Source organism: Callospermophilus lateralis, chromosome 7 (genome assembly GCF_048772815.1).
Source record: "Callospermophilus lateralis isolate mCalLat2 chromosome 7, mCalLat2.hap1, whole genome shotgun sequence".
Classification (NCBI taxonomy): Eukaryota; Metazoa; Chordata; class Mammalia; order Rodentia; family Sciuridae; genus Callospermophilus; species Callospermophilus lateralis.
The window spans coordinates 129094431-129112513 of NC_135311.1; the positions used below are offsets into that span (position 1 = coordinate 129094431).

General features: G+C 60.5%; 1 protein-coding gene across 1 annotated transcript in view; it reads left to right on the top strand.

Annotated features, from left to right (window-relative positions):
* Positions 1-18083, top strand: part of Hspg2 (heparan sulfate proteoglycan 2) — a 90300-nt gene that overhangs the window by 44383 nt on the left and 27834 nt on the right. Inside the window, 27 exon segments of the mRNA XM_076861096.2 lie at positions 630-757; positions 1028-1114; positions 1191-1249; positions 1381-1448; positions 2224-2364; positions 2474-2650; positions 2818-2997; positions 3088-3120; positions 3122-3193; positions 3195-3208; positions 3790-3901; positions 4013-4126; positions 4208-4335; positions 4663-4749; positions 5209-5258; positions 5469-5563; positions 5664-5804; positions 6161-6352; positions 11752-11844; positions 12101-12181; positions 12352-12582; positions 13562-13675; positions 15239-15366; positions 15507-15593; positions 16509-16567; positions 16706-16873; positions 17026-17136. Of these exon segments, the coding sequence (XP_076717211.2) occupies positions 630-757; positions 1028-1114; positions 1191-1249; positions 1381-1448; positions 2224-2364; positions 2474-2650; positions 2818-2997; positions 3088-3120; positions 3122-3193; positions 3195-3208; positions 3790-3901; positions 4013-4126; positions 4208-4335; positions 4663-4749; positions 5209-5258; positions 5469-5563; positions 5664-5804; positions 6161-6352; positions 11752-11844; positions 12101-12181; positions 12352-12582; positions 13562-13675; positions 15239-15366; positions 15507-15593; positions 16509-16567; positions 16706-16873; positions 17026-17136 (2950 nt within the window).

An 18083-nucleotide genomic window follows, 5' to 3' on the forward strand; every position in this document is an offset into this window, starting at 1 on the left:
GTCCAGATAAGGAACACGAAGCTCTCATTCCCTTCCCCCCTGATCAGACTGATCCCAGAGAGAGTCATGTGGGGCGTGGGTTTTCCAGGGGCGTCCCTAAGGAAAAGGGGTAGATGTCAACTTTATTACTTAAGAATAGTGGAGGAGGGGCTGGGTGGTGGCTCAGTGGTAGAGCGCTTGCCTGGCATGTGTGAGGCCCTGGGTTCGATCCTCAGCACCACATGTAAATAAATAAAAAATATTTAAGAAAAAGAACAGAGAGGAACTTCGATGGTTGGGGCTGACAGAAGAGAAGGCTTGAGGCGGGCGGAACTGCTCTCTTCAAATCCCTGAGCACCCTCCAGGGGCAAAGGAGTGCCCGCCCCCAGGAGCAGATCTGGCCTGTGGGTGCAGAGTGGAAGTGGGTGGCGGTTAGGTCCTTATAAAGTAGGCGTTTGGAACCACCTATGAGACTGGCTGCTGTGGGGGGCGAGCCTGTCATCGGTGAGAGGACGTGGCTAGACACTCCGCTGGACTAACTATTTCCAGCCCGATGGGGGAGGCTGAGCCAGGCGGCCTCCGAGGCCCACCCAGCCCCCTGGCCAGTTCTGCCGCAGACCCTGAGCCCCTCCTTCTCCCTGCCCTCCTAGAATTGCCAGCACAACACGGAGGGACCCCAGTGCAACAAGTGCAAAGCTGGCTTCTTTGGGGATGCCACCAAGGCCACGGCCACCGCCTGCCGGCCCTGCCCTTGCCCGTACATCGATGCCTCCCGCAGGTCAGACTCGGCTCGTGCATGGGCTGGGGCCACGCTCTGGGCAGGGAGGCGGGAGACTGGTCCCTGAGTTGTCCTGTGCTTGTGCCCTTGGGCCTCTCTGGCTCTCACTCTCCCTTTCTGGCTTCCTGCGGTCACTGCAGATCAGGAACAGGTGGGCGGGGGGCAACATCGTGCCCCACAGCGTACCATGTGGACGGGGGTCCTTTCCCCAGGGGAGTGCAGGCCCTGGCCCCCAACCTGCCCCATGCGCTGCCCCCTTGACACCCACAGATTCTCTGACACGTGCTTTCTGGATACGGATGGCCAAGCCACCTGTGACGCCTGTGCCCCCGGCTACACAGGCCGCCGCTGTGAGAGGTGAGGGGAGCCAACGGTGGGAGGTGGGCTGTACAGGGGGGCGCAGAAGAGCTGCTCACCGCCCGCTCTCCCCCAGGTGTGCCCCTGGCTACCAGGGCAACCCCATCCAGCCTGGCGGGAAGTGCAGGCCCACCAGTGAGTATGGCGGCCGCGTCCCCAACACCTCCCCCTGCAGCCCAGCCCAAACCCCAGCATCCTTGGGGTCTGCCTGTCCTAACTGAGTCCTACCCCAGCCTGCCCTGCCAACACCCACCTCGTGTCCCCAGACCAGGAGATTGTGCTCTGTGATGAGCGGGGCAGCGTGGGGACCGCTGGAGAAGCCTGCCGCTGCAAGGTATGCACGCCACCCCACCCAGGCCGGGGCCTGGCATCTCCGCCGGGCGCGGGAGGAGGAGGCTGGGTCCTCCCCTGCTGGTCCTGTGGAGGCTGATGGGCCTGGCTGTCTGTGGCCTTGAGAGGTGGCCTGGCTTCCGGCCGCAGCCCTGGCTAGGGAGTCAGGCTCCAGCTGTCCTTGGAGCAGGCCTGTGCTGTCGGGTCTGCACTAAGCCCTTGTCCCCGCCGCACGGTCAGTCTTCACACTGAGACGGTGGTGCAGGTGCCATCATCCCTAAGTTACCAGGAGACGAGGCTCCGAGAAAGGAAGTCACTTGCGATAAGAGTGGGAGAGTCAAGTGTCAGTGGAGAAGAGACTCTGGAGTCAGGCACTCCAGGTCTTTAATACCTTGAGCAGTCATTTCCTGTCCCCTCCCTCCAAAGGCTGGAGATAGCTGTACCTACCTGTGGAGGCACTCAGGGGTGTAAGTAAGGTGATGGCTAATTAGCCCAGTGCCTGCAACACTCCATAAATTGTAACAGCAGTGATTTTAATCAAATTGTCTGTTTCACATCTAAACTTTTTGGGAGCCCCCTAGAAGGCAGAGAGAAAAGGGGGAGAGGGTTGCATAAGCTTCTGTTAACCGGAGAGGTATTGTTCAGATAGCGGTGACACGATCTGTCTTTCGATGACTCTACTGGGCTTCGGGTCCCATCTAGACTGGGACGATTCAACCGGAAGCTCCAGGCAGCCCCTTCCGTGGGCTGTCCTGCAGCTCCCAGCTCTGTGCCTGCAGGACAACGTGGTAGGGCGTCTGTGCAATGAGTGTGCCGATGGCTCCTTCCACCTGAGTGCCCGGAACCCTGACGGCTGCCTCAAGTGCTTCTGCATGGGTGTCAGCCGCCAGTGCACCAGCTCCTCCTGGAGACGTGCCCAGGTAGCCAGCCACGGGCGGGCGGCCAGCGGGCAGGATGACAGGCCCAGGGCGGTGAACCGAGGATGGGTCTCAGGCCACAGCCCCACTTCGGCCCCTTCTCCTCTCGCAGGTGTTGGGGGCCTCCTCGGAGCCCAGTGACTTCAGCCTGACCGACGCTGCAGGCACCCACACCACCAGCGAGGGCATCTCGTCCCCCATGTCCGGGGAGCTGGCCTTCTCCTCCTTCCACAGCCTCCTGTCTGGACCCTACTTCTGGAGCCTCCCTTCGAGCTTCCGGGGGGACAAGGTGGGCAGGGGTGGGAAGGAAGAGGAAGCGAGCATTAGAAACGGCACAATCCAGGATTTGGGAGCTAGGGGGTCGTGGTGTCTTGGGAGGAGGAGATTCCCTGCCTGGGAGAGGTGGCTGGGGTGGGTGCGGGGGTTCCGCTGAGCACCCATCTGCCCGTGTTGCAGGTGACCTCCTACGGAGGAGAGCTGCGCTTCACAGTGACCCAGCGACCCCAGCCGAGCTCTGCGCCCCTGCACAGGCAGCCGCTGGTGGTGCTGCAGGGCAACGGCATCGTCCTGGAGCATCACAGTGCCCGGGAGCCCGGCCCCGGCCAGCCCAGCACCTTCACTGTGCCCTTCCGGGAGGTGAGCCGCCTGCACAGGGCCCTGCCTGGGGCGGGTGGGGACAGCCCCCTGGGAAGTCTGCCGTTAAGTAACTTGTCCTTTCCTTGACAGCAAGCCTGGCAGCGGCCTGACGGACAGCTGGCCCACACGGGAGCACCTGCTGATGGCGCTGGCGGGCATCGATGCCCTCCTGGTCCGAGCATCCTACACCCAGCAGGCCCGCTGAGAGCAGGTGCCTAGGGCCCGGACAGGAGGATGGGGGCTCAGGAGGGGGCTGTCATCCAGTTGGTACAACTTGGCGCAGCCCCCAGCCAGCTCTGCCACTTACAGGCCACGTGGCCTTTCCTTGCCTTGTTCTCTCCATCTGTCAAACGGAGCTCATGCTGACCGCCTCTCTCACGGGCCTTGGCTCTAGTCAGGGACTGGAGTGGGTGCATGTGATTCCCACCGTGAGCCCACAGGGAGGGAGGGACCAAGCAGGGATGTGGCTCTGGTCGAGCCTGGCCCCGCCTCCCTGAAGGGAGCTCTGGCAGGTCAGTTGCCCCACAGAGGCCTCGGGACTTAGAGTCCTGGCACTGTCACCTGGGGAGCTGGGGTGTAACCCGTCTGGGCCAGGAAGGGTACTTCTCTGGAGAAAGTTGCAGGTGTGAGCCACTCGCCTGGGCCCAGGCAGCTGCTGGGGAAGGAGCCAGGCATCTGGACAGGGCCACACAGCGTCGTGACATTGGAGCACAAACGAGGCCATCAAGTGTAGGGCCCCAGGCTTGCCTGGCCCAGAGCAGTGCCTCACTCAGTGGCCTTGTCGTGTTTCAGGGTCTCTGGCATCAGCATGGATGTGGCCGTGCCTGAGGACACTGGCCAGGACCCTGCGCTGGAGGTGGAGCACTGTACCTGCCCGCCTGGGTACCGGGGCCCGTCCTGCCAGGTGAGCTCCAGGCCAGCACCTGTCCAGCAGATCCATCCAATGTGCTCCCTGCTGCCCCACCCCTCCCTAGGGCCCCCCCAGCTCATAACCCTTCCATCTTCCTGTCCCCAGGACTGTGACACAGGCTACACACGCATGCCCAGCGGCCTCTACCTGGGCACCTGTGAACGCTGCAGCTGCCACAGCCACTCGGAGGTCTGTGAGCCTGAGACTGGTGCCTGCCAGGTGAGCCCCGCCCCCTTCCTCTCCACCCCAGGAATCTGTGGCCTTCGGGGACCTTGCCTCAACCAGTGCTCTGTCCTCCAGGGCTGCCAGCACCACACAGTGGGCCCCCGGTGTGAGCAGTGCCAGCCAGGATACTACGGGGATGCCCAGCGGGGCACGCCACAGGACTGCCAGCCGTGCCCATGCCATGGAGCCCCTGCTGCTGGCCAGTGCGTCCCGCCCCTACCCTTCCTGTGTCCCCACCCCTGCCACACACCCTTCCTCCGGGTCCTCTTGAGGGTCAGAGGTTAAACCCGTCTTAGGCTCCCCGACCTGTCACTTGGTGGAAGATGCGCTTCACCTTCGGAGCCTCCACTGTATCTGTCCAACGGGGACAGCACCCCACTTTAGCCCCTGTGTGACAGCTGAGCAGAATGGTGCTCGTGGAACTCTGAGCATGCGCCCTTCCTCCCTTTCCACCCTGGGTCCAAGGGAGGGTCCCTGGGGAGAGGAGGGCCCGCAGCCTTCCTCACGGGAAACTTGCCCCATGCTCTCAGGGCTGCCCATACCTGCTTTCTGGACACCGACGGCCACCCGACCTGTGACTCGTGCTCGCCAGGCCACAGCGGGCGCCACTGTGAGAGGTGAGGCAGGTTCGGGAAGGTGAAGCTGTGTAGGAGGGGTCTCCTCCGGAGTCCTCAGGTGGGCCCAGCCGTCCTGTCCAGGAGGAACCAGGGGACTCCCACTCCTCCTTGCCCGGGTCCCTGGAGGCAGTCAGCTCCCTTCCCTGGAGCCTCCACCTCCAGCCAGGTGTTCCGAGCCTCGAAGGCCTCAGATGTGCTGGCCTGCAGCTCACCTTCAAGCCCCAGCACCCCTGCCCCACCCGACCCCTCTTCCCAGGAGACCCCTGTTGCTGCACGTCCTGGGGCCAAGGTCCCATCTGGCTGACCCACTGCCTAGAGCACATTCCTGCCCTTTCCCCGTCGGTTTCCCTGTCTGTAAAATGGATGAGTTGGGCTAATTGGGGGACATGGAGTCCAAACACAGGTGCCCACCCCAGGCCTGGCCCTCTCAGGCTCCCCAGCTTTCTGCTCTCTCTGCAGGTGTGCCCCAGGTTACTATGGCAACCCGAGCCAGGGCCAGCCTTGCCGGAGTGAGTAGGGTTGTAGGGTCGGGCTACCCATTCTCCCCGGTGGCTCCAGGGCAGATCCTTTGTTCCCCTGTGACCTGGGTCCGGTGGCTTTAAGTCAGAGAGCTGACTTCAGAGATGAACTGGGTGCCTGGTGCGGTTGCATGCTCAGCAGTGGGGCTGGGGGTGCTGGGTGGGCTTGGGGGCTCCAGCTGTGGCTTTCCTCCACCTCAGGAGATGGCCAGCCACCAGAGGGGATAGGCTGTGGCTGTGACCCTCAGGGCAGCATCAGCAGCCAGTGTGATGCTGCCGGTCAGTGCCAGTGCAAGGTCAGTGCCGGGCCTGCGCCTCACAGTGGGAGGGACTCCAAGGCCCCTGAGGGGGGGGACTGGGGGGGCGGGGGCACACATGTTCCACCCACCCACCCAGGCACAGGTGGAGGGCCTCACCTGCAGCCGCTGCCGGCCCCACCACTTCCACCTGAGCGCCGGCCACCCGGAGGGCTGCCTGCCCTGCTTCTGCATGGGAGTCACCCAGCAGTGTGCCAGTTCCTCCTACACCCGCCACCTGGTAAGAGCCACACAGCCCGCCACTCCCTGCTGCTCCCTGAGGCCAGCCAGGAGCCTGGCACAGCCAAGTCCGGTCTACCTGTAAGGACAGCCATCCCTGAGCCCCCAGTACTGCCCGTCCTAGCACCACGCCCAGTGACACTGACCCCTGTCCTTAGACCCTCCCTGTGCCCCCATTATTGCCCGTTCCAGCCTGAGCCCTGCATCTCCCCATCCTCCACCCTGATGTGCCCCCACCCCTACGTCTCCCCTGATCTCAGCAGGCCCCATTTCCTGTCCTGATAACCTTTGTCCCTGTCCCCTGTCCCCATATGCCTGCCCTGTACTAGACTGACACCTGATCCTCTCTGCTGCCAGATCGACACCCGCTTTGCCCCTGGGGACTTCCAAGGCTTTGCCCTGGTGAACCCTCAGCGGAACAGCCGCCTGACGGGAGGCTTCACCGTGGAGCCCGTGCCCGAGGGCACCCAGCTCTCCTTTGCCAACTTCGCCCAACTTGGCCATGAGTCTTTCTACTGGCAGCTGCCGGAGGCCTACCAGGGCGACAAGGTGGGACCCGTGGGGGGCTGCAGACCCTCCCCGAGCACCAGCTCTGACCCAGGTCAAGCACCTGAGTCCATGGGGACTCAGACACACTTCACCCCAGGGGAGTCTTGGTGGGCGGCCACCACATCGTGGTTCAGTGTGTGACCTTGGGGGTGAATCTCAGCTCTGCCATCTACTGGCAGGACACCTCCTCATAGCCCTCAACTCCAGGTGGCTGAAGGATTGGAGACCGAGCCTGGCACACTGTGTGTGCAGCTGTTAACAGTGATGAGCTTTTGTGCAGTTTCCAGCAAACAGGCTCCAGGCCAGGCCCTTGAGACTCAGGGACAAATGGGACACGATTTCCGTTTCATTCCCTTGCTCCCTCTAAATTCACTTGTCTACACTGCAGGCTCCGTGCTGGGTGTTGGGTGTAGTAATTTTATTATGGGGCGTATTTATCCAGTGCTTCCTGTATGTTAGGCATCGTTCCGAGCAGTTTCATGTTTCATAAGTCACAACTGTATAAGCCAGGTGGTCCCACTGCCCCATTTCCTACACGAGGAAACAAACTCAAGAGAGACTCGGGAACTTCTCTAAAGTCCCACAGCTCCTAGGGGGCAAGGGCAGGATTCAAACTCAGATTGCCCGCGCTACACTAGCCGGGTGTGGTGGTACACACCTGAAACCTCGGCAGTTCAGGAGGCGGGATTGAAATCATTGGGGTCAGGGCACTGCTGAAATATCAAGGCCAGCCTTGGCAACATAACAAGGCCCTAGGCAACTTGGTCTCAAATATGTGTATGTGTATATGTATAGGAGCTGTCTCAAAGTATATATATATGGCCAGGTGCGGTGGCACATGCCTTTTATCCCAGCGACTCGAGAAGTTGAGACAGGAGGATCTCAGTTCAAAGCCAGCCTCAGCAAAAGCAAGGCACTAAGCAACTCAGGGAGACCCTGTCTCTAACTAAAATACAAGAAAAAATGGCTGGGGATGTGGCTGAGTGGTTGAGTGCCCCTGAGTTCAGTCCCTGGTACCAAAAACAAAAACAAAAAAAAAACCAAAACCCAAACCAGCTAGGCTGGGATGACTGTCTTTATCGCTCTGAAGGGGGTCCAGGGACGGTGGTGTGGGATGTTGTTGGGGACAGGGGTCTAGGGTGGACACCAGGGCAGCCTTCCCTGGTGTTCCTGGAGCTGTCTGCCATCCTGGGGACCCAAAGGAAGTGGGGCTTGGCACAGGAGTCCCCTGCTGACCTGTGCTCCAGCCGGTGCCCCCCAGGGTCACTTAGGAGGGGAAGCTCTGTCCTGTTCCATGAGCAGAGCCAAGTCCCCTGCCCATGCACAGCTGGCTACCTTTGGTCCCACTCCTTCCTCCGTCCCTTCTCTCCTGGCCTCCCTGTGCCCTGTCCTGCTGCTCTGACCTCTCTGTCTCCTTCCTGCGGTTCTTGTGCCACTCAGAGGGAGGCGTACTTTGCGCGGATGCGCTGGGCTCACCAGGTAGGCCCTCGCTGTGGGAGGTGTGACGCCGGTGTGACAGGCATGTCGTGTTCCTGGGTGCCCTCGCCCTGTGTGGAGATGCCCAGTGCCCAAGACAGTGTGGGTCTGCATGAGCTCAGGCCGTTCCCACGGCCCTGGGGTCAGGGCACTGCTGTGTCCGGCCCCTCGCTGCTGCCCAGGGGCATGTGCCTCTGGCTGCCTCCCTGGCTGTGTGATCTGATCCTGGTGCCAACCACCTGAGGTCAGGACAGTGACCGAGGTGGCAGGGAAACTAATTTGACGCTAATCCTTGAGACCATACCTGATCCCCCAGCTTTCTCTGGCATTGCCCCCAGGCAACCATTAACGCCCCCCAGGTGCACATGCCCATCTAGCACCTGGGGTAACCCGTGTGCCACCCAAACAGGGGAGCATGCACCTTTCTTCCCAGTCATTGTGGCCCCTCTGGCCATCGGGTACCTGGGAGCACATCCTTCCCAGGGCTCCAGCTCTGGGAGCCTGAGGGACTCAGCTGGCCTGTGACCTCCACCCCGTCAGAACCGCACGTCCCTCTCAGAGGAGCAGTGGCGGGCAGCTGTGACATCTGGGAGGATCCCGGGACCCCCAGAGGGCAGGGGCCAGGCCCAGCGGGCTTCACAGGTAACCCAGGCCTGGCTGGGCCAGGCTTGTCGGGCCCCAAGGAATAGCCTTTGACTGAGACCCTGGCCTTCCTGGGTCATTTTTCCCCATACCCATCTGGGCCCCTCCTGGTGCCCAGTCCATTCCTGAGTTCCAGAAACATTCCAGAGCCACAAAATGGTGTGGGTTGATGCCATGAGCCCCAGTGGAGGGTCAGGCCTGAGGGGCAGCTTCCCCTGCCCAGATGCCCGGGCAGCCGCCAGCACTTCTGGTCTTGGTGGCAGAGAGCTGTCTGGCCACCTCTTGATGCGCACCCTCTGGAGGGCTTATCCCCAACAGGGGCAGCCTGTAGTCAGTTAGCCCATCCCAGGATGTGCCCACCTGGCTCCTGAGGAGCAGAGGGTTCCGTCGGAGCAGCGGGCATTGGCCTTTGTGCACGGAAGTGTGGGGGGGTGCTGGCAGAGCCTCCCTCACGGGCATCGTTTCTGTCTGTCTCTGCTCCTTTCCTCCGTCCCTCCTCTCCCGGTGCCCCAGGTGGACGAGGCCCAGAGGCGGATGGACGCTGAGATCTGGCAGCTCCTTGCCAACTTTGCCGCCCATGACCACTCCCCTCAGCGGGGGCTGCCCCCTCGCCCCCAGCCTGCCCTGCGAGCAGCTCCCGGGTCCCACTCCTCCTCGTCCTCCTCCGACTCTCCCTCCTCCGACTCTCCCTCCTCCTCCTCTTCCTCCTTTACTGCCCTGTCTTCCCCAGGGAACTCTCAGGTATGTGCAAGGCGGCCACCAGGGGACCCCCACCCTGACTCTGGCTGCTTTGAACCAGCTTCATAATCTCTCCGCTGCCTGGACCGACATTTCTGTCCAGTTTCCCTTTAGGCTGATCCCACGCCCCTTAGTGATGCTGTGGTACATCTTTAAATGTGCGTGAAAGGGCCACTTCGTTCTCAAGTGTTTCCCTACGTGCTGCTTAAGTCTTGGGGTCAGGTTTGGGGAGATGCTGACCCCGGCCACACCTAGAGCAGCTGGGGTGCCCGGGTCCAGAGCAGGAGGCAAGTTCCTCAGAGAAAGGGGCCGGCACCCGAGCTTGGGGCGGGATGGTCCTGTTCCCCTGCCCGCTGTGGCCCGCAGGCCCCGGCCCCTGCCCGCGCTCTCACCGCCCGCCCTTCTGTCCTAGTTCTCTCTCTCCTACGAAGGCTTCTCTCTGTTTCCTGGAAGTCTCTGGTATTGGCAGCTGCCCCTAGCCTTCCTGGGGGACAAGGTAATGAAGAATCGGGAGGGTCACAGGGGGGCAGAGAATCCTAAAATGTCAGAGGGTCCTCTGTTAGAGCCCTCTGTGGCTCGGACCCGGGGACTGAGGCCTTCAGCGGGAAGGGGACTTCCCTGGGGCTTGGCCCTGGCCCCTCCGGCTGCCTCTCCTGCAAGGGCTTCTCAAGCCCTGAGGCTCCCTTGACCCTGTGTCCGCTGCCGGCCTGCCTCTTGGTAGGGCACTCCTTCATTCCAGAAGCATCAAGTACTTACTGCCGCCAGGCGCACACCCCTGTGTCCCAGCCGCTCTCCAGAGACTGAGGCAGGAGATCATGGGTTCAAAGCCAGCCTCAGCAACTTAGAGAGGCCCAAAGCAACTCAGACCCTGATCTCTAAACAAAAGTAAAAAGGGCTGGGGATGTGGCCCCGTGGTTAAGTGCCCCTGGGTTAAATCCCTGGTACACAGACACAAAAAGTGCTTACTGCGTGCTGTGTCATGTACCAGCAGAAGGGGCCTGGCCTCCCAAAGCTCGCCCCTGGTCTGCTGGTCATTCCTGTCATTGTCCCGGTTGTTATCGTCATCATCGGCCTGGGTTTCACTTGAGTGCTGGCATTGCTGTTGCTTCTGCCTGGTTCCCAAAGCTACGTAGGGGCCTCTTCAGCGCCTACATAAGATGGGATGAGTTGACATTCAGAGACGCCCCAAGACCGCCAGGGCAAGGGGCGCAGGTATAGGGGCGTTCCTGAAGCCAGGGTGGAGGTGAGGGCAAGTGGTTGAGCGTGGTGTACATCCGCGCCAAGCATGTCATTTACGTGTCCAGAATCGCTTAATCCTCATGATGCCTCTAAGTATTAGTTTTACTCCTGTTTCCATTTGAGGAAAGTGGGGCTCAGAGAAGTTAAGTGACTTGCCCAAGAACGTACAGCCAGCAGAGCTGCAGTTGGAGCCTAGGTCTTGCAGGCTGCAGAGGCCTCCCCCTCAGTCACTGTGCGCCATGTGCACCCACAACTTGCTAGAAAGTTGGTCCTAGATGTGGCTGTGATCTTGCTGGCATCCAAAGTCAGTAGGAGACCAGGGGCTTCTGTTGTTGTTTGGGTCTGTCCCTGCCTCCCTAACCACACCCCGGGCTTGCAGACAGCAGCCCCAGGGTCTGTGGAGCCCAGGGCCTGGCAGGTGGTCAGCAGGTGATTGGGTAGTGCTTACCACTGAATGAGCACGCAGGTTAGCCAGTGGGGTGAGCTGGAGCCTCGGCTACTCATGCAAGCCCTCTAACAAGCACCAAAACTCTTCCCCTCCTGCCAGTAGAAACCCAAGTCCATCAGGCTTGTCTGCAACCATCTATTGGCTCACTAAACTGCAGAATCCAAGGACATCTAGCATCAGGCGTGGCTGGATCCAGGGGCTCAGCAGAGCTTTGGCTCAGTTGGTGCCATTTTCCAGCTTGTTGTCTGACTAGAGAAGGGAGTCTCTGTCTGTCCAGAAGAAGGGGGCAGTGCCAGGTTCCCTTGTCCATCCAGGGTGGGAGTGGGGAGTGGTGGGCTGTGCAGATTGGCCAGGACTGGAGGAGTAGGGCCAGGCCCTGGAATAGAGGAGGGCTCTTGCGTGTAGAGGAAGCCCCGTGTGGTTTGCAGCCAGAGGAGGGTGGATTCTGGGCAGAGGAAACTTCACAGGAGGTGAGGCCTCTGAGGGCACCCTCAGCCTCCGCCCACCCTCGATTGAGAACTCTTGAAGCTTTGAGGCTTCCCGCGGCGGTCACTGCCATTACCTTGTCCCCTTTGGGGGAAATTCCTGTAAATGAAAAGGGGCTTGAGCTCGTTGACTGGACCTTCAGGCAGCGGGGAGCTCGGAGGGAAGCCGCTCTGCGTCCTTGCGTGTGTGAGGCTGGGAGGGACAGAGAGATGGCCTGTTCCCCGGGCAGCTGCAGGCCACGCACTGGCCTCCTGGGGAGGGGAGGTGCAGCACCGTGGGCAGGCCTCCCGGGGCCCGACCTTCCCTGGGTGGTCGAAGCCCACCCCCGGGAGGGCAGGGCAGCCTGTGACGGGAACTTGCCTCTTCGCAGGTGGCGGCCTACGGCGGGCGGCTGCGGTACACCCTCTCCTACAGGGCAGGCCCGCAGGGCAGCCCGCTCTCTGACCCCGACGTCCAGATCACGGTGAGTGCTCCTCGGTGGAAGCCACCCACCTTCCAGGTGTCCATTCTTCAGCCCAGACAAGGCTGGGGGTCAGGCTCAGGGCCGCCCACTGCCTGGGTGGACAGCACCCGCTGGGCATGGGGGACAGCAGTCGGGGGTGGGCGCTGGAGCTTCAGAGAGCAGAGCACGAGAGGCCGAGTGGCATGGAGGGTCTGAGACGGGTGGCGGTCCCTTGAGAGCCACTCAACTCCCCTCCTGACCCCCCGCGTCTCTCCAGGGCAACAACATCATGCTGGTGGCCACCCAGCCGGCTCTGCAGGGACCGGAGAGGAAGAGCTATGAGATCGTCTTCCGAGAGGTGAGGGGCCCTTGGCCTTGGCACCGGACCTGACCCTACCCCACCCTCCGCTCTGATTTGGAGACTGACACTGACACCACTGCCCCTCCCCTCACAGCCCTGGGGCAGGGCCTAGAAGGAGGGACGGGCAGAGCCCCGTGTCCTCACCCACTCTTGCTGCCCCCACCTAGGAATTCTGGCGCCGGCCCGACGGGCAGCCGGCCACCCGTGAGCACCTGCTGATGGCGCTGGCCGACCTGGACGAGCTCCTGGTCCGGGCCACGTTCTCCTCCGTGCCGCTGGCGGCCAGCATCAGTGCCGTCAGCATGGAGGTCGCCCAGCCGGGGCCCTCCGCCGGACCCCGGGCCCTGGAGGTGGAGGAGTGCCGCTGTCCCCCAGGCTACGTGGGCCTGTCCTGCCAGGTGAGTGTGTGGCCATCCAGCCGCCCTGCACCTGGCGGCATCAGCAAGCTGTCCGTGGCCGTGACTGCTGCCATAGCTAGGGGTCCCCTGCACCGCATCCTCTCAGTGCCGAGGTCCAGGCGGTCACCCACCTTCACAGGTAAGAGAGGACGGTGACGTCCGTGGTCCAGCCTGGGACACGCAGCCAGCATGTGGCAGAAGCCAGTCTGAGCCCAGGTCTAGGGACTCCAGAGACCAGTCTGTCCTAACACTGGCCCGGAAACCGGTGGACAGGAGGGAAAGGAGCAGAGGCCCGCCACCCCCCCCACCCTCCCCCCCCCCCCAGCTGTGCTTCTGTTTCTCAGTTTTCAAGTCTAAGGCGTTTTACAGGCGGAGCCTGGCGGCTTCTGCACCCCAGTGGGGGGAGCTGCCCCGCGCATCCCTCTGCGGTGACAGGGAGGGCGGGCCTGGGGGCTTTGTGGAAGGGACAGGGAAGAGGGTCTTTTCACATCTGTGCCGACCAGTCTCCGCTGTATACCAACGTCCCCGGCGCCGTGCGTGGCGTCCCTCACTTTGTTTAATGAGTGTAACCTCATCATGGGGACCTTCAAGGGCCGGTTCCCATCTAGGGCTCTCCAACCTGCTTTTCCCACTTTAGGGTGAAATTCTTCAGTAAAAACCTTTCCCACCAGAGGAAAATCCAGGAACAGAGTCCTGGGGTGGGGAAGGCGTCCCATTAGGGACAAACAATGGTCCCACAGTGCTCAGATGGGCAGGGGTACCCGGCAGGGTGGGCAGACACTGTCCCTGCTTTGGAGCGGCAAGAGAGTGAAGAGGAGATGGGGGCAGAGGGCTGCTGAGAGGGGACGTGGGGGGAGGCTGGGCTCCAAGAGCCAGCAGGGTCTCGACCCTGGAGGGGGCAGACGGGAGGGAGGTGTGGGTCCGTTGGCTCCAGGTGGGATCCTGTTGGTAACGGAGACCCAACTTGCTCTGTCCCCAGGACTGCGCCCCTGGCTACACGCGCACAGGGAGCGGCCTCTACCTCGGCCACTGTGAGCTGTGTGAATGCAACGGCCACTCAGACCTGTGCCACCCAGAGACCGGGGCCTGCTCGGTGAGATGCTAGCAAGGCCAAGGGTGGCGGGGTCCGCTGGCTGGGCCTGGGGCCGTCCTAGGGTGCGTGTGGGTGGGAGGGGGAGTTTGGTAAGGTAGGCCTGGATCCACGGACAAGATCACAGGGTATGGCCTGTGGCCAAGCACATGGGTCAGCCAGCAAGGTCACCGAGGGGCTGTGGATGTGGCGGGCAGGCCACAGCTAGGGGATAACATGCTCCTTTGTAAAGAGATCTTGGGCTCTTATTGTATCTTATTCCTTATCACCGAGTGATGTGTTCTCCGTAGAAGTCAGAGCACAAAGGCTTTTTTTTTTTTTTTTTCTTTCTTAAATGCAAGTTTTTTTGTTTTGTTTTTTGGCAGTGCTGGGGATAGACTCAGGGCCTCTGGTCTGCTGGGCAAATGCCCACCATGGAGCCACCCCGCAGCCCAGCCCATAAAGAGAAACCAAAAGGATAGTTAAGAGCCCCTCCACCCACCACCTGGGGGAATCGCTGTCAGCACTGGAGTGAGACATTGTCTTGCTCCTTTCCTGGGCAAATATTAACATTATGTGTATGTGTGTGTGTGCGTGTATGTGTGCGTGTGCGTGTGTGTGTGTGTGTGTGTGTGTGTGCATGTGTGTCTGTGTGCGTGGTTCTGGGATTGAAGACAGAGGCTCACAAATACTAAGTAAGTGCTCTACCACCAAGCTGCTTCCCCAGCCTTGAATATTCACACTTTTTTCTTTTTTTGGTACCAGGGATTGAACCCAGGGTGGCTGAACCACATCCCAGCCCTTTATAGTTCCTATTTCGAGGCAGGGTCTCCCTAAGTTGCTTAGTGCCTTGCTAAGGTGCTGAGGCTAGCCTTGAACTTGCCTTCCTTCCACCTCAGCCTCCCAAGCGGCTGGGATTACAGGCGTGCACCACCACACCCAGCAATATTCATGCTTTTTAATATTTTTCATTCTGCAAATACACACAGGATCGTGTTTAATAATCGAATGTTTTCTTATAGTAATTCCTGAATATCTTTCCATAATGTAACTTTTTGTAATACTGGGCTTTTCGGGGCGGTGTGTGTGTATGGCTGTCCTGGGTACCTGACCAGGGGCCAGCTGGTTGATAGAGCCACGAGCTAAAAACACAGATCAAGGAACATGCTATGTTAATCCAACACACATACGTGTCTTTGGAGGAGCATATGTAGCCCGGACGTTGTCACGTTGAAGCATGTGTTTTCAAAGTTCTATCCCCAGATACCCAGGTGTACACCTTTGCTTTCTTTTGAGATCATAGGTTTGTGGGGAGAAGAATCCATGAAATATAATCTACACCGTCCTTTTTGATAGCTGTTTGTGAGGATTTACTGTTTAATGGATCCAGTTCCCCGCTTTGGGATGTTTAGGGTGTTGTAACACCTCGGAGTTGAATGACTGTCCCTGTAATGAAACTGTGCCCTTCCATGATTTGCGTAAGATAAGCTCACAAACTTGGACTTTCTGGACAGAGAGATTGCAGAAGTTCGAGGCTCGGGGTAAATGCCACCTGGCGGTTGGTGTCTGACCCCCTTGTCCCTGTAGCAATGCCAACACAACGCTGCCGGGGAGTTCTGCGAGCTGTGTGCACCTGGCTACTACGGAGACGCCACGGCCGGAACGCCCGAGGACTGCCATCCCTGCGCCTGCCCGCTGACCAACCCGGAGAACATGTGGGTGCCCCTACTCGAGGCCCAGGACCAGTCCCTCTGTGGGCGGAGCGCGCTGCCTTGGCTTTCGGGACAGGAGCGGAGGGAGCAGCGTGAGGACTGGACTTCCTTCCAACGGCCTGACCTCTGCCTCTCGTCCCCAGGTTCTCCCGCACCTGTGAGAGCCTGGGAGCCGGTGGCTACCGCTGCACAGCCTGTGAGCCCGGCTACAGCGGACAGTACTGCGAGCAGTAAGTTTGCAACGAGAGATACAGGGAAGGAGCAAATGGTAGATTCCTGGGTGAGAGCCCAAGACAGAGTCCTGTGCCTTCCCTGCCCCAAACCCTTCTAGGACTTACATTGCCCTTGACAGGCCCACACCTCTTAGGACCCACGTGATTTTTTTCTGACACCCAACTTCCCACGCTAGCTGGACAGAGCTTTTCTGAATTCTTGCTGTTCGGTTCTTGCATACGCCGTTCCTTCTGCACGGAACGGTTGTTGCCCCTAAACCCTCCCCTTCCTGGTTAACTTCCTCTTAGCTTCATTCCCTCATTCAACACATTTTTACTGAGCATCTACTGTGGGCCATGTATATACAGAGCTGTTGGAGATAAAGTGGTAAGCCAAGGGGAGTCCATCTCGGCCCCTTCAGAGTCTGCCACCTGGAATAGGAAGGGAGGGAAAAAATAATCCCACGAGTGTTCGATTTACAAACTGTGGTCGGTCCTCTGAAGGAAGAGTACAGCCCGCTCCAGGGAGATACAGCTCAGAGTCCCATCCTCGGGAAGCCTCCTGACTAACACCTGCTCGACCCTTAGCCCGACTCTGTACATGGTATTTCCAGGTCGGAGTCCCAGTTAGTTGGTTCTGCAAAGCCAAGGACTTCATCATGTTCACTAGGCACCTAGAGCCTGGCACATAGTAGTTGCCTAATAAACGGTTGTGGAATGGCTGTTCCCTCCTTCCTCATTATGCTCCCTGACACTCCCCTTTCTCAGCTCAGGCCCTGTGCTGGGGACTGTTTGGTCCCCAAATTCCTTCCAAAGCCCTGAGCCACCTCACCCCACACTAGGCAGCTGGCGGAGTTTCTGGCTCCCCAAGTCCACCATGAGCCACGGGGTCCCTTACGGCCTGACAGAGCCGGTGCTTGTTCCTCCTGACAGGTGTGCCCCGGGTTACACAGGTAACCCCAACGTGCCAGGGGGCCGGTGCCTGCCACAGGGTAAGTGGGACCAGAGCCCAGGTGGGGGTAATGGGCAAGGCAGGGAAGCTGGGGGCCTGGGGGACACGAGTCTTCGGGAGAGAGAGAGATGAGGGGTGTCCTGCTGGAACGGCCTCTCCTTGCTCTGCCCCACCCCAGCAGATCGAGCCCCGCTGGTGGTCCAGGTCCACCCTGCTCGGAGCATCGTGCCCCAGGGTGGCGCTCACTCCCTGCGGTGCCAGGTCAGCGGGAGCCCACCCCATTACTTCTACTGGACCCGTGAGGATGGGCGGCCTGTGCCCAGCAGCACCCAGCAGCGACATCAAGGTAGCCTTGGCTGGGATCTTCACCCCAGAGTCATCTCAGGGAGAGGGGAGAGGTGGGCCTGTCCCTGCCCTGCTCAGGTCCTATCCCTGTGTGCGGGGGGCCAGGCCGAGAGGGACATCTGCGCTCACAAGCTCCTCCCCCGCCACCCCCAGGCTCCGAACTGCACTTCCCCAGCGTGCAGCCCTCTGATGCCGGGGTCTACATTTGCACCTGTCGGAACCTCCACCACGCCAATACCAGCAGGGCAGAGCTGCTGGTCACTGGTGAGTCCCTTCTTCCCTGACCCACGGTGGCCTGTCCTGGGCGGGGCTGCAGGTACTTCCATGTGGTGCCCACCCAAACAAGGCCATGACTGTGGAGGCAGGAAGGGGCGGTGGACTCGGGGTCTGTTTGAGACACAGAATCAGCAGCACTTGACCATGGTCAGGAGGGCAGGAGAGGAGGCTGCTCCCCGGGGTCTAGATCCCAGAATTGCATAAACATGGTGCCATTACTGAGCAGAGAAGGCCCCGCTGGAAGGTGTCTTCATCTGGGCTCCTGCAAACAGAGCCCAAACAGGACTGTGCAGCGGGAGGAGGTGTGTTGTCACCAGCAGCTTCTCCCGCTGCACACAGTCTGGGCTCCGTGTGGCCAAGTACACTGGAGCCAGGGTACTGCACGCATCTCAGCGTCTCCCTGCCCCTGCCCCCAGGAGCTGGAGTCTGCGCCTATTCCCAGAGCTTCAGTTCCCCTGCGCCTCTGTCCCACCGTGGGCTCCAGTGGCCCCAGGAAAGCCCTGTGCCAAGGAAGGCAGCCTCTGGTGTAAGGGAGGCCGGAGGGCACTGGAGTCAGGGCTGGGGCACAGCAGCCTGGGCCAGCAGCAGGTCAGAGGCAACCCCAAGTTTCACTTGGACTCACTAAGCTTGAGGTGCTGGGGAGACACCTAAGTGGGTTTGTCACCCAGGTGTTTTTATGTGTGAGTCTGAATTGCGGAAAGGGGTCCTTGCCAGAGAGGTGAGTTTGGGGGCTTTTGGCCCCGGAATGGTGTCAACAGTCACAGTGCAGAATGCGGTCGGTCGCCCAGGGACAGTGACTGCAAGACAGGGCCCAGGACAGAGCTGCAGGGAGCTCCAGGTGGAACATGTCAAGTCAAAGAGGAAGGACAGGAAAAGCTGCAGGGGGCAGCCAGTGGGGTGGGAGGGAGCTGAGGAGGGTGGCATAGGAAGTGGGG